At 29.5% G+C, this 25461-nt stretch overlaps 1 protein-coding gene across 1 annotated transcript in view; it reads left to right on the top strand.

Moving 5' to 3' along the window:
* LOC119605784 (mediator of RNA polymerase II transcription subunit 26) overlaps positions 1-21928 on the top strand; it is a 56851-nt gene extending 34923 nt beyond the window's left edge. Inside the window, exons 4-5 of the mRNA XM_037959087.1 lie at positions 7980-8822; positions 16111-21928. Of these exons, the coding sequence (XP_037815015.1) occupies positions 7980-8822; positions 16111-19007 (3740 nt within the window). The 3' untranslated portion in view covers positions 19008-21928. The remainder of the gene's footprint in view (positions 1-7979; positions 8823-16110) is intronic.
* The last annotated feature ends 3533 nt before the right edge of the window (positions 21929-25461 follow it).

The following is a 25461-nucleotide window of genomic DNA, read 5'->3' as shown; positions in this document are numbered from 1 at the left end:
GTGAAGCTAAAACAATCGTTTCAAGATATCCATTAAATAATAATAGTTTTGAGTTAGCCTGGCGCGATTTAAGGAATGCATATGAGAATCCTCGTATGTTGGTGCATAACCAACTAAAGCTTTTATTTAGTCTTCCTGCCTTTGACAAGGAGTCGATCACAGCACTCAAAACCTTACAGAGCGGAATCGATAGTTTTCTTACGGCACTTTCTATTTATAATGTGCCTACAGATAATTGGGACCCAATTATCGTGTTTATGTGTATTCAACGTCTACCTAGTTCAACAATTATTTTATGGGAACAGGGCATTAAGGACAAATTAAGTTTATCTTCATGGAAAGATTTAGATAATTTTCTGAAGGAAAGAATTCTGACTTTGCAATGTCTTCAAGAAATTAAAGGTACAAACTCCACTAATATGGTATCTTCATTGCAATCTCACAATTCTTCCGTTAAAATTTCTTGTATTTTATGTCCTAATCAGTCCCACTACTTGCGAAATTGTCGTCGTTTTAAAAGTCTTTCAATATCTGATAGAATTTCAACAGTGAATGAGCATAACTTCTGCACTAATTGTCTTTCGAGGACACATACTGCCAGAAGTTGCAAAATAAATAATAATTGTTATATATGCAATAATCGACATCACTCGATGCTTCATTTACAACATTTAGAAAATTCTGTGGTTGAAAGACCTACTGTTTCTACGGAACAGAACTCTGGTGCGGTTCTACGACCTACTAACTCCCACTACCAACAATCACATACGTCCAATAATGTAACGTCCAATTCACAAGTATTTCATACTAGTCAAAACCAGTCTGTTCTATTAGGCACAGCTACGGTAAATATAATTCATAATAACAATAAGCATCAGGTCCGCGCTTTAATTGATTCGGGTTCGGAATGCTCTTACATTTCTGAACGATTACGGAAAAGGTTAAAACTTCCCACGCATTCTGCACACGCTCAAGTTTCTGGCATCAATAATGTAGTTATTGGAGTTTCTAAATATTGTCCTGTGGAAATTGGTTCCGATTTAGACTCTTCAGTAAACCTTAGTACAAACGCATTTGTTTTACCAAAAATTTCAGGAAATTTGCCTTCAACTTCCGTAAATATCGATATTAAAAAGTTATTGCCAAATCTTCGTTTGGCGGATTCTAATCTTTTAGATAGTAGGCCTGTAGATATTCTTATTGGTGCGGATTTATATCATCGTATAATTTTACCGGAAGTACAGCAAAATATATTAGGGTCATTATTGGCACAAAAAACTGTATTTGGCTGGATTCTGACAGGACCAGCCAATCCTAGGGACTTTGAATCACATATCGCAAATTTACAATACACTACGTGGTCTAACGCTTCTTAACGTTTGTTTGAATATCACTTAAAATGCTCACAAGAATATATTTACGTCTACTTTAATATACATACTAAATTTAAATACACCACTTTGTGGTTGGGTCATTTATGACCATGCCCCTCTTTAAGGGGCCCAGTTCATGGTCTGCTTAAAACCATTCTCCATTTGAGAGCAGTATGTAGTCTGCGGAAAACTACATCCCATAAGCTTTGTCCTATGGGAACCCTTTTTCTACGAACCCAGTTCATGGTCTGCTTTAAAACCATTCTCCCTTTGAGAGCAGTATGTAGTCTGCGGAAAACTACATCCCATAGGCTTTGTTCTATGGGAACCATTATTTTACCAGCCCAGTCTGGTGTGATACCTTTGATCACTTGTTTTATGAAAAAAAGAAAAAAAAAAAAAATATTAACAAAAAAAAAACAATAAATTTATAGATATAGATCTCAATGTTAATTGCAACACTCTTTAGTGTTGCAAGGTGGCCGGCAATGTTCAAGTTCGATTTATGGTTTACACTTGTTTTGATAACATATGCAAATACTATTTTTTGCAACGTTAGAATCTTATTAAGCTCCGCTTTATTTACAACTTTGTTGGAAAATTCTAACGAGTAAACCGTTAACGGTACCTAAATATTGTTTGCCACCAATCTACGTTTTGTAAATTAAAAAACACTTCTTTTCTGATCGTCAACATAAGCACTACGTGCTCTTGGCGTTATTGCTTCTACGAGGTAAAATAATAATAATAAATAAATACAGAGAGATCTACGTCTCATTAAATTTGCAAATATTTTGTTTTATTTTCATAAAATCTTGGGAAATTGTGGTGGAGCTGAACAAACATTAAGCTCATAACTGGCTTAATAATATCAGTAGTCGTGAAATTCGACACAAACAAGTTTCATAGAAATCAAAAGCTTTCTACCAAATTTTATGTTGCTCAGTCCATTATTGACCCTATAGTCCACATAATGTCTCCATTAGAAAATAATTTTAAAGCATAAATGCCAATAAAGCAATGAAATTATCATAAATAAGTTTTATGTATACATAATTACCTCTAACAAAGTTTATGACGATCGGTTCAAATTTAGCTCAAACCCTAATAAAAAGCAATCCAACGTTGAGATCTACTTTTAGGTCGCACATGCACAAAAATTATTAATTTTCTTTTTAATTGCTATTATATAGTCTCCTTACAATTGGCGAATTTTGGATTTTTATGCAATCTAAAATTTTAAATTTTACGGAAGGCTACAGATGTGTATAAGCAGTTGGAATTACAAACATTTTTTTTTTATTTCTTCATTTATTATAACCGAGCCTTTTAGGCCATATATAGTTAAAAAAAAGCTACTACAACAATAATTATAACACATTTTTAGAGAAAAAATAATAATATAAATTTTAATATAAAAAATAATAAAAATAAAATAATAAAAAATAAAAAAATTTAATGATAATATTAAATTGCCTAAATGGTTATATTCCTTTTATATTAGCAATGAATACAAGTTGAAAGAGATGTTGAATGCACCAATCGAAGATCATGGTCAATAACATATTTTTCAAGCTTTCGCCTAAAACCGAGCGGCGAAGCCGAGAAAAGCTTCAAATCCCTCGGCAGGTCATTCCACATCCTCGACATTCTAATCTGAAATGAATTATTATATACATATATTTGAATGAAACCGGGGATATAATAATTGTGGGTTTCTGCTGTAATGATTGAAATTAAAATTATCTACAATATATTCAGGAAAGCCATTTACCATAATTTTATAAAAGAACAATAAAATCCTGATATTAATATAATTTTGAAACGAACACCCAAGAAATTGTAATACATAAGGAGAAATATGGGGACGTAGTCTTAGCCCATATACAAATCTCACTATTCTATTAAATATTTTAACAACTCTTTTAAATTCTACATTAGTAGTGCCACTAAATACCTCCATACAGTAAAGAATGTGAGACATTAGTAAGGTTTTAGCAAGGCGAATTTTTATCCACAAAGGAAAGTATAGATCCAAAGAATATAACCTTCTCAGCAAAAAAGATATTTTAGATGAAACGTGATCAATATGTGATGAAAAGTTAAGCCGATCATCAATAAAAACTCCAAGACACTTCATTCTATTAACAAAATCTACTCTCATACCATCAAGGGTAATTATCATGTTTTGTGAATCAAAACCAATCATACTAGTTTTTCTTGGATTTACAGTAAATCCATTATCAGAGGCCCAAAACATTACTTCACTAATTACAAAATTTACACCTTCTTGCAAGACGTCTAAAAAGTTTTTATCAGCATAGCATAGTTTATGCTGATGATGTTCAGTTTATTTGAACATCATCAGCATAAACGTATGGCTGGCAGGATAGACCATTACAAACATAAAAAAGGTCATTCATGTAAATCATGAACAATAACGGACCAACAACTGAACCTTGCGGAACACCACTAGATATCGGGAGATCTGAAGAAATGGAATTGCCAATAGAAACAAATTGACTTCTACCTCTTAAATATGAGCATATAAGTTCGCAGGCCAGTAATGAAAAACCAAATTGGATAAACAATTTTTCAACAAGTTTAGAGTGTATCACTCTGTCAAACGCTTTTGAGAGCTCCACTGAAAGAAGAACTACATTCTTACCACTATCCAAATATTTTCTGACAGAGTCAGTCATACTAATAAGAAGAAGTCATACCAATAAGAACGTTTTATAGTTTATATCAATATCATTCTAAACATATAAACAATTTAGTGAATACGCCCCGATAAACAAAGTACTACTCCATGGAGCACAAAAACAATTACCGAATTACCTACAATTAAATATACTTATAATACAAAAATATAATTGGTACATTATTTAGTAGAAAAATATAACATATATTTATAATTTTTTTTTTTTAATTATAATTATATTTTTTTTTTTAATAGTTAGACTTGAAGTTTTGCACACACTGATTAGGATTCTATAAATTGGTGAAAATAAAGATAATATTATTAGCCTAAAAATTACAGTAAAACATAATAGGAGCGAAATGCAATAAGGTTATATAAAAGATTTTTTTTTGCAACAAATGAGTTATACCAATTAAATATTTTATAAAAACTTAGGGGAAATGGCTGTACAATATACATTTACATAGTGGAATATCATTAAAAATATGCTCAGGGTTAATTATGAATTCGACAAAAAAATATTTTTAAATGCATATAATGAATGTGAAAATTTACGTTCCTGGTAAGGAATAACAGTATTCCATAAGCGCACTATGTTAACTCGAAATGATCTCGTCATAAATAATGAAACATGTGCTGGACATATTAAAGAATGTGTTCTATTTGAAATAGCAAAGTTAAATTTATTCTGCAAATAGTCAGGTTTACCATATTATAGTTTTAAAAATGAAAATCATTTTTCTCAACTGAACATATCGAAAGAAACTACAACCAAGTAAATCAACGTAATATTGAGAAACATGATCACTAATCCGAAGTCCATAAATATTACGTACTACACTATTAAAGGATCTTTTTAATCTGTCAATGTTGGAGTTTGAAGTACATGAGTAAACTTCAATACCATAAATTAATAACGGTAAACACAATGATAAAGCAACACGACGTTTTATTGAAGAGGGCAAGTAAAAACCAATATTATATAACTTTCTCAATGTCCAAGATATTCGTAAAATTACTGAATTTATATGAAAACTAAATGTTAGCTTATCATCCAAAATAATACCAAGTGTTTTATAATGAGGAACAATTTCTAATACTTCGTTATTCAGAATAATGTTTAAAGAAATAGATTGTTTAGAAAATACCATTACCTTGCATTTCATAGCATTTAGTTGTAAGAAGTTACGTTTTGACCAATCAACTAAAAGATCAAGTTATTTCCATTTTACAAAAAATTAATAAGCAGAATACATTTTCAATACCAATAGGAAAGTTGTTGAGTTCGCACTCATCAGATAATTTAATATTTCGCAATTATATTACAATTCCAATGAGTCTGAACACAATATTAAAGGATTAGACATTAAAAGCTCAAATCATTACTTTTTCAGTGCGAAATTAAGTTCGACAAAATGATGAAACTCTTTAAAGTCTAAGATGGAGCATAGGCATAAATAGGTATATTAGAACAAATTTAAGCGAAAATTAACCCTTTGGTGGTTATTAACCCATTGTCTACAATTAAGATGACTTATATAACACAACTTTTTTCTTTTTCTTTCGGACTCCCGAAAGTTTTTTAGAACTACTTTTCAGCGTGAGGCTCTTTGTTTCCAAGCAGCGCTTGCTACTGCCCAAAATATTAATTAGTTTTAATACAAAATTTTTTTCTTCCTTCCTACCGCAATTTTCCATTTTGTTGCTAGAAATTTCGAAAATTCGGATCTTTAAATACCGTAATTCCTTGCAAACACCATGGATGACAGGATGACAAAAACACATGTCTGATAAGGACATCATCGTTTGCGTAGAACTTTAATCAAATTTGAAAATACTTATAAGCTAGCACCCTAGAAAAAATTAAATTACTCAAAACGCGCAGAACTGCGCAAACTAATTCACAACATTTCAGGTTATTCAATTCTTCTTATTTCAGGTTTAACAAACGTTAACATTTTCTTAAAAGCTTTCATCAAGTTAAAATTTTAAAATCAAATTTTTTCAAGATTAATTTATATATTTTCTTTTTCGGAGTGAAGGAATATTATTTCCAACCGTTTACAAGAATATATATAAACTACTGACACCTCTAAGCGCTATCCATTTGACAGTTATTGAAAATTATTTACACACTTTCCAGAATTAACGTTTAAAAATAATAATAGACTCTACAAAATAAATTTTTTAAATATTTTGAAATTATGACTTTGACTGCGTGCAGTAAAACAGTGTTAAGCATTTCGCAAAAATTTATTGCGAATTTGAATATATTGGTGTATTGGAAATAGGATATCAAAAAATTTATTGCGAATTTGAATATATTGGTGTATTGGTAATAGGATATCAAAAAATAAATTATATTCTCTGCTCCAAAATTTGAATTTCGCACAGGAAAACTGGTAGTTTGAACTATAGTGCTGTGGGAAGACCAATGAATAAACGTAATAATCTGCATGTCGGATAAAACTAAAGCACAACCTCCTTCATTTTGTGCAAAAGAGTAATAAAATTCATAGCCAATATAATACAATAGTAAATAAAGATGTTTACAAATTCCAAATAATTGTGGTAATATAAAAAAAATACAAGAGACGTAAAAATTTATTGACCAACAGTGGCTTTTTAAATTACTATGAATTAAATTAAAAAAAAATAAAATTTTAAAAGTGATTTTGTTTGTGTTTAAAATATGTCAATAAGCCTAGGATTGAAACGACAAAATTAAAGTACATAACTTTGGATATTTAATTTTTTTTTTTAATTTTAAGAAAATGTCAAGAGTTATCGTGAAAATCATATATTTTTATATGTAATTTTTGAGCTTTCGCTGTGGCAATACACTTTTTAGGAATTAAGATACAAAATGGATATAAATAAAAATATACTTAAATATAAAGATATTTTGATAAAAAGCCTAAAATTAAATTAAATTTCTTCACAAATCAAAATGTCGTATGGGACTTAACATTGGAAATTAATATCAATATAGAAACCATTTATATGGTATAAAATCCTAAAAACAAAGTTTGTTTATTCTTTTTTTTATAAAAAAGATTTCTAATAAATATAATCAAACGAAAACTATTTCAAATATTTTGGTATTTATTCTTAATTTTTATATAATATAATAAAATGTTTCTATGATGGTATTAGTCCCAAACTCTTAACCCGCTAATTCCATTTTTACCCATTCTAAAGTTTTCGAATTGTAAAGTAGTGCAAAACTGGTCAAAAACTGTTCTGAATATCGGTAAGTTTTCGATATTTATTAATGTCCCCAAAACTTCTTCGACTCTAAATAATTAAAAAAAAATAGTTTTATAGATGATTTTAATACTTTTCCTAATTTATTTTATATTCATGTTATCTTTCTATTCTATATATATCAAAATTAGTGTGGGTTTGTATATTTGTATTTTTGAACCTTATAGACTACTAAACGGCTAAACCGATTTTCTTGAAATTTTCACAGCGTATTCCTGTATGTCTGGAAGAGGTTATAGGCTACTATTTGTTTTGAAATTTTAAGTGGGCGAGGAGCCACCCCATATTAAGAAAATATTGTATCCGTATATAGAGTTTTGTCGGAGCCATTTTAGTGTGAATATGATTATTTAGGGCAAAAAGTGGGCGGACTAACATTAGTGGGCGTAGCACCTCCTATATAAATTAAATACAAAAATTATTTTATCTTGGAAACTATGTTAACTATGTTAATTAATATATTATTTACGGCGGGGAGCCAACAGATGATTAATAATGAATTATTTTTTTTTAATTATATTACTACTTATTGATCTAAGGTTTTTATTATTACTGAGTAATATTATTATTTAGGCTTAATATAATCAAATAAATTAATAAATAATTAATATATATATTTTTGGTTTATTTTGCAGAAATTTTATCACTGTCGAATAGTTCAATGAGTTCAGTATTTCCTTCTACAGATGCAATATCCAAAAATGTTTTTCAGTCCGGCCAAAATGAATTAGCTGCTTCATCTGTAAAAATGTCTAAAGCAGATTTGACATTTGCAGGCAAATTTAAACAAAATACTAGTTCAACTTCAGGAGGATGTAACGTTTTGAATTATAACAGCGATAGTATGAATGTAAATATTTTGACTATTAACTCTCCCAACCAAAATAAATTTTCACTATTTGGGGGTGGTGTTGGAACAACAAATTCAAACGACAGTTCTTCAAACAGTCGAAGTTCACAATTTAATGCTGTCAATGCTATTAAACCAGAAGCAAGTAATAGCAAACATAATATGGAAGATATACTAGTAAAGCCTGATATCAATGAAAAGTCGATGTCAAATATGTCTAACAAAGGAAACTCTTCGACAGATAACTTATTTGCTGGTGTTGGCTCATCAACTATTACACCATCGCAGCAACAGCAATCTATAGATTTGACCACAATGGACTTTTCATCACAACAAGCTGTAAAACAACCAAAGAAAAGAGGTCGTAAAAAGGGCTCTAAAGGAGTTGACTCCGTAATTGCAAAGGAAACTAGTTTGTCATCGCAAATGCTAATATCGTCATTAAGTGTATCTGGTAAAAAAGTCAAAACCACCAAGGAACTCTATGCTGAAATGGAAAACAGAAAACTGCGCAATGTCAAAATAGTGGGACTAGGAGAAACTGCTGGTAATTTGTCTGGAAATTGGAATACACAACAACAGCTTCAACAGAAACCAGTGATTTCCCGCCGTCCATCATTTTGCTCAGGTTTGTTTTCGGGGAGAGTGATTTACTTCGCAAAAAATCAAAATGCGCGAATTTACCACAGCATTGTTGTTATAAAAAACCACAACCAAATGACAACTTCGCGCGTTTTGATTTAATGCTAAGTACATCACACCTTCATCTTGTACTTTAAGAGGTTTATTATACTGACAAACAAAAAGTCATATGGCATATTTTTATTTTATTTATCTAATAAGATTCAGTAACTTTACTAGTGGAAGATAAGAAGTTAAAATAAAAATAAATAATTGTTTGCGACAACTAAAAAAGTTTTGCGCGTTATAAGTACAATTCACAGAAAAAATATGGAAATATTCCGTCGTATGACGGAATATGTCAAATGAATTTTACTATTCATTAGAATTTGATGACTCTATTCCATTTTATTGGTATTTAACAGGGTTCAGAAATATTCATGTACGAACGCTTCAATTGATACATTCAGAATAAATATACATGAATGAAATTTGCAATTTCTGTTTTTTAGGTTCACATTCGGAAATGAGAAGCTAATTTTTCTTTAACGTGAGTGAAATGAATGAATATTTGATACTCTGGTATTTAAGTCTGAGAAGGAAAATAACTATTCCACATTATTTTTATGAGTTATTTTAACGTCATCACCACATATAACTGTTGTTCCGAGTGATTTGTTTAAAAAAATAAGTCAGAATTGAAGCACTTTGGTTATGTGGACGAATTATTTTCGTTCTCTGATTTATGTAATATGACATTGGACAAAATAATTAAATGATTCATGATATTTCACTGGGGACATTTGACGCAATTTTTCTTTATAGTGCAAAATTTGGAACAGTTTTTTTTTTTTTTTTTGAAGCGTAGAAAAAATTTATAATCAGTATAAATGTTTTAATACCTATGTTTATAATTGTAGTAATAGTGTTCAAGTCTATCAGTTCGGAGGTCGTGAGTTCGATTCCTACAACAGACTCTGATAAAGGGCACAACAGGCCTGTGAGTGGCCTTGGAGTATTTCATTGGATCTGTTGAAACATTTCCCAGATTTTAGAAAAACTAGAAATGTATTTCAATCTCAATAAGAAAATTAAACCTGATTAAATTAGTAGAGGTTAAAATTTTTCACATCAGAGTAGAGAAGTGTATATACAGTGTCTCTCATAAGTATTCGAATTTAGGTAAACTATGAAAAGAAACCAAATTTAATAATATATTTTGTGTGGGAAATAAATAAATTAATTTGTTATATTGTCTAGATAGTCCTTAGTTTTGATATCACGCCCCTTAAAACTTGAAAACTTTACATTTACTTAAATTAGTTGTGCTTTTTTTAAAAAAAGTCCATGAAACTACTTCACAAAAGTATGCGAATTTTTCCTGTATTTCATATTTGATCATATTATACGATACACACATTTTAGAATCGCATGGTTTTATGCTTAATATGGGTTTAAGGGGTTACTATCAACCGCATGGATATATTTTTGACCCATTTGGTCCACAATTTTGGGGGATTTGTACCCTCTTTTCATGTAATATCATTAAAATGGCGATTTTTGGCTATATTTGTAATGTTTTCACCCTTTTTCCAGAGATAAAACCAAAATTTAATATTGGAATTTAATAGAACCCATAGGGTATCTAAAAATAATATTTTTTGTTATAAGGATCTGTACTTAAACGTTCCAAGATGTATTTTTGCTATCGTTTTGCAGTTTCTAATTGAATTATCTGGATCATAAGTCCCTTTTCGTACCTCTAGGGACGATATTTTCCGACAAAGTTGTCTAGTGTATATTCATGTACATATTGGCACTAATATATTTTAAATTTTCAATATATTATAGCGGTATACAACCCCAAAACATGCCTTAACAAAACGTCATCCTATATAGTAGATTTCAGTTTTTACTACTCGTAACTTTTACGCTTATGTTGCCCGTTACAATAACACTGTAAGTCCAAAATTTTGGTTTTAATTTGATCATAGTAAATAATATTTAAACACATATCAACATTTTTGAGTTAGATCATAATGATATCGTGCCATGCAGCTTGGAGGCCATTGGTATATAAAAATAATTATTTTACTGTTTTGAATGGTGTTTCTTCGAGGCATGTTTTGGAGTTGTACACTTCCACAACACATTGAAAACTTAAAATGTATAAAAGCTGATATCTAAAAGAATATATACCAGAAAACTTTCCCCGAAAATAGTTGATCCTAGTATTATAAAAATGGACTTAAGTTCCAATATATTGAATTAGCGAAAGAAGAATGATCCGAATAATTTATCTTGGAACGTTTAAATACAGATTCTTGTAACAAAAGATATTATTTTTAGATACCCCAAGGGGTCTTTTAAGTACCAATATCAAATTTTTGTTTTATCTCTGAAAAAAAGGAGAAAAATTTACAATTATGGCCAAAAATCGCTATTTTAATGATATTACATGAAAAAAGGGTACAAATTCCCCAAAATTGTGGACCAAATGGGCCAAAAATATATCCTTTCCGTGGATAGTAACCCCTTAAAACAATATTACGCATAAAAACCATTCGATTCTAAAATTTGTGTTGCGTATAATATGAACAAATATGAAATACAGGAAAAATTCGTATACTTTTGTGAGGCAATTTCATGGACTTTTTTTAAAAAAGCACAATTAATTTAAGTCAATACAAATTTTTCAAGTTTTAAAAAGCGTGATATCAAACATAAGGACTATCTAGACAATATAACAAATTAATTTATTTATTTTGCACACAAAATATATTATTAAATTTGGTTTCTTTTTATAGTTTACCCAAATTCGAATAATTATGAGAGACACTGTATAAGTTTGTCATTCCGTTTGTAATTTCTATAATATAATTTTCCGACCCCATAAAGTATATATATTTTGGATTCTTATAGGTAGCGGAATTGATTAAGCTATGTCCGTCTGTGTTTGTTGAAATCAGTTTCATAAAAAGAAAATTTCATAAAAAGACAATTTTTTTCATGCTTTGATATAAGCAACAACAACAACACTGCTTATTCATTGAGTATTTCGTTTTATATGTTTGGATGGCTGTGTGTTTCATTGCCTTGTGTATATCGTTTTTGTTTCTTGGTGCATTCAGTTTCGTATATTTGGATGTCTGTTGGTTTCGTAGCGTTGTGTATTTTGTTTTTGATTTTTTTTTGAGTATTTCGTTTCGTATGTTTCATTGCCTCGTGTATATTGTTTTTGTTTTTTGGTGTATTCAGTTTCGTATGCTTGGGTGTCTGTTGCAGATGTCGATGCAAAATGATCGGCGGCGGCGGCGCAACCATTTTAGGTCGGCGGCGGCGGCTTATATTAGAAAATAACGGCGGCGGCTAAATTGTCGGCTCAATTTAACTTTTTCTTCAGAAATTGACCTTATAAGCGTTTATTATATTGAAAAATTTCTGTATAATAGTCTGTTATATACAAACCTGTCTGTTTTCTGTAGAAAATGGACATTATTATAGTAGCTATCACTATTTTAATATTAGCACAATATTGTGTGCCAACTCTTTTGAATTTGCCATAAGAATTTAAAATAGTGGCAACTCTATTCAAATTGGTGAAATTATTTTCTGAAAGACATGTGCGATTCCAATCTTTATCAGCGGCTACGTTTAAGCCGGCTTAGCCTTTGAGCCGAAAGAAGTCGGCGGCGGCGCGGCTTGCTAAATATTACCGGCGGCCTCGGCTTGTATCTCTGGTCTGTTGGTTTCATTGCGTTGTGTACTTTGTTTTTTTGTGTATTTCGTTTCGTATGTTTGTATGTCTGTTGGTTTCACTGCCTTGGGTATTTTGTTTTTTTTGTGTGTTTATTTCGTTTAGCGTTTGTTGTTGTTCGTTTTGCTATTGCTATAATAATGATATAAACCGGAAAATGAAATAAATTAAAATGAGGCGGCACTTACAACCGAACGGATCAGTACTTTAGGCGAACTAGCCAAACGCGGTTAAAGGACACGGCATCGATGTATACTGGACACATTGCACTATGTTTCAGACGTCCACATTTTTTGGCCAAAACTATTTATTTTGATGTCGCATTTTAACAAATTTTTAATGGCAGTATTCTAGGCCATACTTCGGAACTACAGAAAGTGTATTTTGTTTCCATCAACATTTAATAACTCTTTAATAAAAAGCCAATAAAATTGCTTTTTTCATTAAAAAAATAAAATGTAATTGCAAATACAGATTTTCTCAGATTGTTTTTTTAACTTAAACGAAGAAACAAATCAAAAAATTTATCTTGGAAATGAAAGATAAAAGAAAGTATTTTAATAACAGGGTGTGACAAAATTGCCAAAAATCAATACACTCCTCGCGAGACCTAGTGATGTTGGTAGGTCTAGTAGATTACAGTACCATTTTTAGAATCCGTATATTTTACAAAATTCCGTAAAAAATATAATAGTGTGTGTACTTTTTGAAAAGTAGTTAGTTAGTTAGTTAGTTTGAAAGGAGGATGTATATACATCAAATCCGAAGAAATACACCTAGGCCTCTATCGGGCCTGTTGTGCGCTCCTTAACCAGTGCCTCAGGTGGGAATCGAACCCACCACCTCCGGTCTACCAGACTAGAACACTAACCACTAACCTACCGGAGGCCAGTACAAAAGAAACTCTTTTCAAAACAGTTGAAAAATATTAAATCGGTTAAGAAAATTTTGAGATATAATTTTTTTAGTCTGTCTTGTCAAAAAAACTTTTGTCCAATATCTTCCGATTTTTAGGGTATATTGAAGATTCTAAAAATGTTAAAATGATCTACTCATCTAGGTCTATTAAAAGCATACGTAGAACATGGATGATTGGTATAACTTCTTAAATATTTACGATCACCAACTATTAAGCTTTTAAAAAAGTCCGACGTCTTCCCAGTATGAAACTTTAAGGATCTATTTGTCGGAAATGGTGGGATTTATTTATTTATTCATTACTGTAATATAAAAGCCTCATTAGGCCAATTAAACTATATTACAAAGAAAACAAAAAGCCTAAATATCAATTAAACAAAAATTGCTTATACCTAAAAAAAAAATCTCAAGTAATTACAAGCTATTTTTCTATTTTTCTAATTACAAGCTATTATTTCTAACTGATAATTTTTTGCGATTTTCGGAAAAACTGACTTTTTGTCATAAAATTTAATTATTCCAAAATTTAGCAAATACCATAACGATTGTAGTGACTTTTCTACATCATTTCCCCATTTTTAAATGGGTTTTTACTTGTGAGGAAATTTTTGGTTTATAAAAAATGTTTGGTAATAAAATAAATAAATAAAATATATAATCGCATTTTTAGATGTGATTAAGATGTCGTTTGTAAAGTATGACATCAGTTATTTTTTGCTGGGTATCAAACTTGTAATTTTTGACATATGATGGCATGTGTTGATGTATTTCCCAAAAATGGGGTGTTATTTCATTTTAATTTAGGGAGTTATTTCATTTTGTTGGGGCTTTTTTTTATTTTTAAATATGGGAATTATTTGATAATGAAATAAGTCCTCAAATTTGAGAATTTATTTCATTGTTGTATGGTTTTATTATAGTAAACTTCCTTGATGTTTCAGTGTTTGTATGTTTCTTAAAGAAATTATATTTTTATCTTTAATTGCAACTTTATATTTACCTAATTGTATTTGTACACTTTTATTATTCTATGGTAGTGGACTGGGTGGTTGTGACTTCTGTTTAACTGATCAATATTTTCTTTTTCTTATCATCATTTTAGGATGGTTGACTTTCAGTGTACCAGTTTTAAATGTGGTTGTCGTTCTGGAATCATACTTTGTATAATAACGGGAAATTATTTAATTTCTTAATAGCAGCTTTTTATTATCTGTGATCTAGTATGTAGGATCCGTATTGTTTGATTACATTTTAAATGATATTTCATGCTCTGGTGAACAGTGGTGTATTATATATGGGTTTCTCTTAACCGTAACTTTAAATTTGGAAATTCTACAATGACGACTACTTTTATTGCATATAGTGTTTTGTGATTGATGGCATATATTGATCTACATCTTGTGTTAGTGAAAGCTCGGCTTTTTTTACATGATATCCTTTGCTAAGAATTTTATATCTTTTTTGTCAGGCTGTCTTGTGGTGATGATTCTATTTCATCTGATTTTTGATTGCCAATACTTATTTGGATTTGTGTCTTTTTCAGAGGTTTGTTTTGTAAGTTTCATTGTTGTTTGACGCTTTGATAAGGGTGTCTTATATGGGTTTAGATTTTTTAGAGCTATTGTTACAGTGTTTTTGTCCATATTGGAGTTGTCTTGTATTAAAAAGGTGTGGTGGGATTGCTGAAGTTGGTATTTGTAGTTTAAGTTGTTTGAGTGTAGATCTTTCATTGCTTCAGATATTGTTTTATTTTCGGGTAAGGTTGATAACATTTTATTTGTATTTATAGTGCAGAGTGAGTTTTTATCTTTTGATGTGTGGGAATATCTTTAATGTTTGATTAATTCTCAGATTGTTTATAGAGAGAGAGTGTCTTGGTCATTGGGAGTTTTATTTTTATAGTTTTTATCTTCATACTTATTGTTCTCTTATTTGTTTATATACATGAGTTCTTTGCTTTGTTTTCAATTAATTTATTTGGTTTATATCCTATTCTGTCAGGAGTCTTTCAATTGTTTTTTCTATTGTGCGAATTGTTCCATGGTTTGGACACTATTTGCAATATCTAGTCTTGTTGTTGTTCTTCTTATCATTATGATTATTAGCTGTTGCAGTTCTTAAGGGATACTTAGATTAATGATTATTTTCCCTTTTTTTGTATTTTTTATATGTCACTCATTTTCTGTTATTGCATCGGGCTCTCATGTTCTTGTACTTTCAACGTTTTAGAAATTGCGGATCACGCAGGGATACAGTATCCTGACTTTGTTCGAGATTGTTTTTCTTAGCTGGTTTTAATGAACTTCCATTATTAATCTTTTGGCATTTTGAGTTAATATTAGAGTTAGGATTTAAATTTTGGATGTACAACTTTTAATATTTTTTTCAAGATTATTGATCTTATTATTAATTTATTTTTTATTTTTAATTATTTGTTATATGATTATATTTTTTATATATAACTTTTTATGGCCAATAGGCTAGGTTTATTTTGGAAATAAATTAAATTTTTACTTATTAAATATACGCGAAAACATAAGTTTTTTTTTCACACCGAAAATACTATACATTATTATATCATTAGTCTAACATTAATTATGAAATTTTTTGTCTGTTACAGATATTGCTGAAAGTGACAGCTGTACAATGACTTCTGAACCATCTCGCGATAGTGGTAACACTTTAAGTAAGACTATAGGTAAGCCTGAGACTCCAATGGATAATAATAGCAATTATTCTGAGTTAAAAATGTCCATTGCGAAAGGCGATGATGGTAGTACGCCTTCAATTGATCCAAATTCATCTTTAGCAATAACAACCAAAATTAAAAATGAAATACACGAAATTTTAAAATTATTAACACCACCACCTAGTATAAAAGAAATTGAATACCATTGTTATAATAATATAACACCATGTACTTGTACTGTTGAAGAAGTAATTGCTCCTGCAGAAAATGATTCCAATGAAAATAGTAATGGTGAAAGTAGCATACCAGATCCGAATATTAATGTTGTTGCACATTCACATATTCCGAAAATAGAAACCAGTAGTTTTACTGCTAATAATGTTAGAATTGCAGCCGACAGTTCTTCACCAAAAAGAGATCAGAAAGTTTCGTTATTGCCACAGCCACCATCAAAAATTAAGAAATCTATTTTTGACTTGGATTTTGACGATGACGAAGACCCCTTAAAATCAATAATAGCCGATATTGTTGGCAAAAATTCGAAACCAGACGCGGAGGCAGAAACAAACGTACCAGTTGTTAATGAAAAACCTGATATCCCATTAAGCACCGACGATGATCTCGGTAAAGTTGATCATCAAACTGCACCATCATATGCCTTAAACGTTCCTACTACTTCTTCTGATATGATAGTATTTCCCTCGTATGAAATTAAATACGACAAGGATTGTGAAGCTAAAAACCGTTTCGACGTACAGACACAAAAAATAACAAAATTTCACATAGATACTTTACATAATTGTTTTATACCCAATGTAAATGGCAACTGGAATCATTCCGATTATATTGATACCGCCGTTCGTTCTAAGTCATTGGAAAGAAATTCCAATGGCAATGACCAGGGGCCAGAAGATTTAATTATGGATGGTTACGATGTAGTGCCATTGTATGGTTCGGATATAAATGAACAAATAATTAAAGATCTAAGCCATGTCAAATTTACAAAAAAATATAAATTTAAACACACAAAATGCAAAAATGAAATATTATTCCACATACCATTTTTGGGGGTATCCCGTACACCTGATGCTACATGTGTTTCAGACGTCAAAATGGGAAACAAATACTTACAAAAAATAAAGTTGGAAGAAAAGGAAAATGATGATAATAAAATAAATTTAAATAATACGAAAAACAATTCTATATTACCCAACGAAAACGAAGGATGTGATGCCAAAGAGATGGAGAGGGTACAGAACGTTGACTCTTCAAATATTATTAATTTAACCCATAAAAAATCAAACTTAAAACGTACCAAGGAAAATAAGAAATTAAATCGATCCAGGATAAAACGCATGAAATCAACAATCTCATATGACAAAAATTATGAAGGTAATATGAAAAACAAAGAATCCCCCAAAAGTAATCAACATAGGTCTTCTAGTGGTGGTGATTCTGACTCAGATTATTTTGATGGCGACTTTGTTAACGACCATAACTATGTTTCAGAAACTGATCAAAATATTAGCAGCCAGGAACAAGACAGTAACAGTAACATTAGTAATGAATCTGAACATGAGGTTGTAAATCAAGACATCAATGAACACACTGAAGGTAAAAATCATATTGTATTGATAATTAAGAAAACCGCGGGCTCCCCCTCCTCCTCCAACTTAAAAACGATTTCCCCATTTAATTCCTTAACACACTTGTCATCAGATAATGAGTACAGTCCTGAGGAAAAAGCAAACCTTATATTTGTTGCAAACGAGGTAAAAAATGATAGTAGTTGCCTTAAGTCTGATAGCGATATATATAAGGAGAGCGAAGGAGACATCAAAATGTCATCATTACGACAACAAAAACGTTTAAGAAAGAAACAAAACAAGGATAATGTAACAACTCAAACTCATAAACTACATAATACTTTATTTTATCACGAAGAACTATGTCCGATGGTTTGGAATGGTTCTCATTGCCACAAAGAACGCATATTTCAAATAAGCAGCTGTAGTTCTGGTTGTAGTGAAGACGAAGAATCATCTAATGTAAATTTTACTGAGAAATGCACTACATCTTCACCATCCTCATCGACATCATCAGAGTGTTCTGACAATAAATACGAAGGCCATATGTTAAACTTGCAACAAGATATTATACAGTCAGAGTTTTTAAAAAGGTGTACTATACAAAGGGACATAGAAATTGAGAGTATGGTGCCAGAAAATGCAAAAATCCAAAGCGAAGACGAAGAAGGCCATGATGATGATCTACCAGAAGAAAATAATAATATGTTATTATCTTTCAATAATATATGTAATAAATATACCCGCGATGAAAATGCTGACAGTTATAAACAACCACAAGAAGAAAATAAAGACCATGATGAAAATAACATGCTGAAGCAGCAACAAAAAAAATGTGATGACTATAATAATTTAAATAATAATAATAATTTTAATTTAATTAAATATATTGATAATAAAACTAGTTCTGTTAATAATAATAATAATTCATGTAGCAATAATTACTCAGATACAAACATCGTCATAAGCAGCAGTAGTTGTAGTCATAAAAATCCCACAAATTACGCTCTTGTTAACCATAAAAATCTCAATAACAACGACAACAATAGTATGAAGGAGGAACAAATAAAGCCACTCAAAGAATATCAAACTGGCATACGTGCCGTAGATGAGGATGTTAATGACGATGATGGTAATAATTGCGCCCGTTTGCAACAATTTAAAGAATGGCATGAAGTTCTACAACTACGTTCATACAACGATGAATTATTAACTGTTTTGCCATATGTTGTACTTGAATAACTTAACTTGTTTACAATTATTTTTCTATTAAATACATTTTTGTAATTTTAATTTCGGATTCTTGTACTTAGTATGCCCTTCTTGAAAAAAACATAAGACAAAAACAAAACAAGCCATATTTCTTTACAAAAATGTATATTTCATATTCGTATAATAAATTTTTATGAGCTCAGGGAGATTATATTTAAAACGCATAAAAATCAGAAATTTCGTTAACAATATTTTTTTTTAATTCTTAACATAAAAGTCTATGATAATTATAAGGTACAACTTAAGAAATGTGTAAAAATGTATTTATTATTTTTCTTTGTGATTTTTGGACTCGATTGGGAAATATTTTTTAAATGTAGGCATGTTTGTAAAAAATATTTGTTATTTATAATACAATATTTCAAATATTGAGTCACTAAAGCCTCGTATATAAAATGATAACACTTGTTATATTCAAAAAATACTGAATTGTTTTCAAAATTTTGAAAAAAAAAAATAAAACAATTTTATTCGACGAATATGAAGAAACTATATTCGAATTAACCAAAAAGTTATCACAGTCGACTTGTACCTTATAATTATTTCGTATAAAGTTTTTAAAACTTTTAATGTAATATTTACGAATATAAAATTGCATCGAATATTTTGCATCCAAATAACTTGTCCATATAATTTATGAAGTAATTTGAAATCATTTTTAGATCAATGTCTTGTGTCATTATGAAATTTTTCTTGTTTCCAATTATTTTAAAGGGTATAATTTGTTTGTTAACTTGTTCATTTATTTAATGTTTGATCTTAATATCAAACGATCCAATTTCATTATTTAATTTTAGTTCTATTTTTTGCTTGTTCTTATTTATTACTTTTTTAAAAAATAGCTTTTTTAGTTTTTTATTATTTTTCTTAATATAACGTTCAGAATATTTTTTAAATTTTAAAACCTAAATGATTTCTTTCACATTTTGTTAAAATATTTTTAGTTTTGACCAAAATAGTTATTTAAATTTTTTATACAGAATGGCTTCAGTTATGTTTTGTATGAAATTATTTTATATCCAATAATTATTTTAAAGGGTGTATCTTGTTTTTTATAGCTCGTATGTTAACTTGCTCATATCTTTAATGTTTGATGGGATTATCAAACATTCCAATTCAATAATATAATTATAGTTTTCTTTTTTGCTTGTTCTTATTTATTAATTTTTGAATGAAAATGCTTTTAGTTATTTTTAATAATTTTTGAATTTTCTTTTAATATTCTTAATATAACATTCAGTAATATTTTGTTAATTTTTAACATATTTTTCTGTTTATGTAAAAATATGTTGAGTCATATAGTTTTTTAGACAGAATGTGTTGAGTCATATAGTTATTCTTTAGACAGAATGGCTTCTTTTGGGATTTAAAAGAAAAACGTGAATAAGATTTCATTTCTAAATATTTTTCAATTTAAAATCAGACTTGAATTTATTTGAAGCATAATCTCAAATTTAAAATTAAAAACGCCAAAGATGAGAAATCATTTTAAACGTTCGAAATTTACAAAAGTTAGAATTACATTTAATTTGAGCTAAAATTTTTGGATTTGATGGAATGTATAAGTTGTTTTTGTTATTAGTCTTATTATTAACCATCATAGCATAATAATACTCTCGATTTTTCAACTTTTTTTTTGTAAAACAAACATCTCACTATATAGTTCAATCTATTAATATTTCTGAATGTAATATATCAATATGTTGTCGTTAAAACTTTTCTATTTTAATAACTTCTTTAATCTTTAATAATAATTTAGTTTCGTTTATTATAGTTTAGTTTAGTTAAAATCTTTGCATTTTTTTATTTCTTATCGGTCATATGTTTTTGTTTACTTAATTGATCAAACTATTTTATCTATAAAACACAATACAATTTTTTTTAATGAAATAACTTATTTTTTCACGATGAATTTCAGCTTGAAAACAACTGTAATTTTTACCAATAAATTAAACAAACAATAAGCTTTTATTTAGTTTTATATTTTGCGTTTTTAATTATATTTGCACAAAAAAATTCTTAATTGTTTAACAATATTTATCTAACATATAGAATTTTTGAAATAAATATTTCTTAAAATGTTCATACATATCTGAATAAAAATTTTTGAGTAAATGATTTTACCAAAAAAATATTAATTAAATTATTTTTACCATTTAATTGAATTGATTCATGAAACACAAATTAAATTTACTCAAATACAAATAGTACCATATTATTTTTCATTATTACAAGAATTACGGATCAAAAACCAGTTCTTGCTGCCAGTGTTGAATTCTAAATATAATGATTGATAGATAAAATCGTTTGAAACATTAATAAAAATTTAAACATTCTCAATAGATCTTAAAACTGCATGTAGCTTCATTTGAGGTTCATATTTAAACAGAGTTGTTTTTGAGTAAAATGGCAAATAATTAAAGTTTTAGTTTATAATCGACTTGTAAATACTAAATAGTTTATATATAAAAATTATACGGGTATTAACATTTAACAACTACTGCTGCTTTATATGTATAACATTTAAAAATAATATATACACATCTATATATACAACAAAACTTATACAAGAACAAAAAATATTAAAATGAGACTATTGTATACTGTTTTGATGAAATGTAAATGAATTTTTTAACCTTGTTTTAGTGTCAATATTTGTTTTTTTTTTTTCTTTTTTAATTATTTTTAAAACATTTATGAATTTCGCTCATTTTCTAATATTTGGATTTGTCTTAATAAAATATTAATTAATACATGTTACCTAAATTTACTTATAGTACTGAAAATGTAATCCTAAAAATAATAATACTTTTGTGAATTACGATAAATTTGTATAAAGAATATGTTGATTTAGGGAATGAATTAATTTTTAATAAAATTATAATTAAAAATTTCGTTTATGTTTTATTTATATCAAAGGTAGTACAGTGTCCAAAGCTAAAGCTTAGTTCAAACCATTTAATAACAAAGGTAAAAACAAATTGTTTATACCCTTACATTCGTGAGAAGGTAAACAGTGACATCCACAAGTGTTCACAAAAGCATTAATTTAACATGTTTTTAGAATAAAATTTTTTTCCAGCGAAATAAAAATTGTACTCTTTATCAATATACATACACATAAATATCGAAATTATTATTTTTATGAATTACTGTTATTTTAAGATGCTACTTTAAAAATTGTATTTAAAATTTTTTAATGAAATTTTATTAATTTATATTATTTTTACGAAATACAAGAAAAAAATAATAAAAACTCATTAATGGTTTCCAAGAAAATGGAAAAAACCCAAAAAGGGTCATTTCAGGTACTGCGCAAAAATATTCCAATTTTTTCTAAGAACTTTTTTAGAATCTCTGAACACGTGTTTTATTGCCCATTAATTAACCCATTATGCAGGTAGTGGTTATATGGAATATTTAACATTATATTTTTTGGAAGTTTGCATAATTATGTTGTAATTCCTTCCTGTGTAACTCTTAAAATGTTCAAAGAAAAAGAGTTGATCAATTCAAATTAAAAAATTTATTTATATCTGTATAATCAAGGCCGATCAATTAAATACATATAGGAATTGTTTGATAGATTCCCATCGACAATATATATTTTGTCATTACACGCATGGAACAAAGAATTCCATCGAGTATTTACCATTATCAAGTCGTCCAAAACTGCTGTCAATACAGGACGACAGAGAAATACTGAGGAAATACCAATGGAACCTTCATCTATCAGCTCCAAAAATTAACAACGAACTCAGGACTATCCTGTGAATAAAATTTAGTGTCGAAATTGTGCGCAAAGTACTAGGGAGCAATAATATGCATGGTCAAGTACCAAGGTGGAAACCGATCATATCGAAGTTAATCGATGTTAAGTGTCTTGACTCCGCAAAAAGACTCATAAGTAAGAATATTGGATTCTGGAAGGAGGTTATCTTCGACGATGAGAACAAATATAATATTTTTGGCTCAGATGGTCGTCAAATGATATGGCGAAAGTTTGGAGATGCCTTGGAATTATCCAAGTTGCTTTTTTGGGAGTCTGTGTCCGTCCACGGTGTTGGACTGCTAAAATATATTTGTAATTATAGACTAAATATTATTGTAATTATAGACTAGAAGGTCTACTTGTCAATTTTAGAGCAGAATTTGCATGCTAGTACCACCAAAATGGGGCTACAACCCATTCAATTTATTTTTCAACAGAAAAACGATCCAAAATACACGACCTGGTACGTGAAAATGTTGATCATTTACAACACTAAGTATCTTCTTTCACCAAATTTTCAATGGAGTTAATGTCTGGACATAAATTCAATTAAAATTTGTGGTTATATTTACAAGAACAACTTTTAAATCACTCATTATCCTCCAAAACCACCATACGGTTGCTTTGCATGAAGAATGGGACATAATAACGCCATAACTATTCCATAAATTGGTAGAAACGGTCCCACGACGCTTGGAAGTTGTTTTTAGAAACCAAGGCTACTATACAAAACATTAATTTCATTTTATTTATTTATTTTACTTCATAATGCTAATCTAAATATGATTTATACAAAAAAAATTCGAATACTTTTGTGAAGCAATTTTTTGCACTTTTTTAAAAAAAAAGTTAAATTAGTTTAAGTTTTTTTTTAAATTTTTAAAATGTGATATAAAATTTAAGGACTGTCTGGACAACATAATTAATTTATTTATTTATTTCTCAAAAAAAAAATTTTCCTACAAAATCTATTATAAAATTGTGTCTGTTTTCATAATACATTAAATTCGAATACTTATGAGAGACACTGTACATATGTATACACTAACTGTTTCGGCGTCAAATCCGACAGGGTTCAAATCAAATAAATAAACAAAAAAATAAAAAAGACCAAGATTTATATTTTAAATTCAAAAATAGAGAATAAATTTCAACTTTATTAATTTACCTTAGTAAATCAAAAATAAAAACTATTTGCAGAACTTAAAAACTAATTTTCTATTGGTGGCAAACAATATTTAAATACCGTTAGCGGTTTACTCGTTAGTTTTATCATAGTTTTCCATCAAAGATGTAAACTAAAAGTAGTATATTACAATGTAATACACTTAAAGAAAAATATCCGCTCATTAAATAGTTCATACTTTAACATTGCCGGCCCCCTTGCAACACTTAAGGTGTTGTAATTAAATAATTATTAGGCCATTAAGGGCCTAAGTGGTCTGTACTAAAAATAAATAGAAAAAAAAATAATAATAAAAACTATTTTTTTTTCAAATTAAATTGAGTCATTAAGGACTCTAGTTTTATTTAAGGTGGGTCATTAAGGACCCTAGGTAAGCCATTAAGGACTCGGGTTGAGTCATAAAGGACTCGGGTTGAATCATAAAGACTCAATGATTAATACGGCGACAATCCCGATATAATCCATCCGAAAATGGTATATTGGGCAAGTGGAAGCCCAGGGCTCTGCAAAATGCTGTCTTTCATCATCATCGGAGCCACTTCTGGCCCCAGAACCAACGCTACCTTATCGGAAAGATGAAATGTTGGATCGGCTAATTGGAGCCCTTTAAAAGATTCCAAAACTAATTCCGACACGGAGATCGGCGGAGTTTTTATTCGATCCTTTTTTGGACTCTAGCCATTATAACAAGGCTTTATGTACTTTCGAACCACGACTCGATCTCCAACCTGCCATATTCGTGATTTCCAATCTTCACAACAGGAATCTTCAGTTTAGAGACCAATTCCGCACAAATGTAGCTATTTTGGCAACACAGGTCCAAAACTGATCTCACCAAAATTTGCCTGTGTGGCAAACAGAGGTGTATCTGCAGTGTTGGGGAAAGAGCTACGGCTTGTCGCATTTTTACATTAACAAACGAAGTGGCCTGATGTTCTCTAGGCTTCGTAGCCTTGGCTTTGGGAAGCAGAAGGAAATGGTGGGTTTTTTTGCAAAACTTGCAGGTACCCCCACTTTTACAGTTTTTACTAATGTGGCCACTAGACAAACATCGATAACAAATTTTATATAACGCCACTTTACGGAATCTATTCTCCAAATTCAATTCCTCAAACTTCCGACAGAATCTCAAGGTGTGATTCTTATTTCTGCATATCGGACATTTCTGGCGTGTTTGATGAATGACCGGATTCGAGCCCGAAGCTTCCACTTCTTTATTTGTTATAGTGGGCGGTGGAACTATGGATGGCACTTCAGCAATCTCCATGGTTACCGTTGAAATATTGGACTCCGGGGGTTTAGGAGCGCTCAAATTTAGCATTGCTTCCTTTAGTGCATCAACATTTAGAAACGATGAGTTGGCAACATCCTTTGGATCTTCATTAAGAAGTTCATCTTCCAACAAATCGTTGAGTTGTCTAACAGAGTCCATTATTCTAGGAAAAAGAAAAGTTAGTAGGAAGAAA

Source organism: Lucilia sericata, unplaced genomic scaffold, assembly GCF_015586225.1.
Source record: "Lucilia sericata isolate MDLA Ls3-8-SP2 unplaced genomic scaffold, ASM1558622v1 Contig000519F_arrow, whole genome shotgun sequence".
In the NCBI taxonomy this organism is placed as follows: domain Eukaryota; kingdom Metazoa; phylum Arthropoda; class Insecta; order Diptera; family Calliphoridae; genus Lucilia; species Lucilia sericata.
This window is presented reverse-complemented; position numbering and strand designations above follow the sequence as displayed.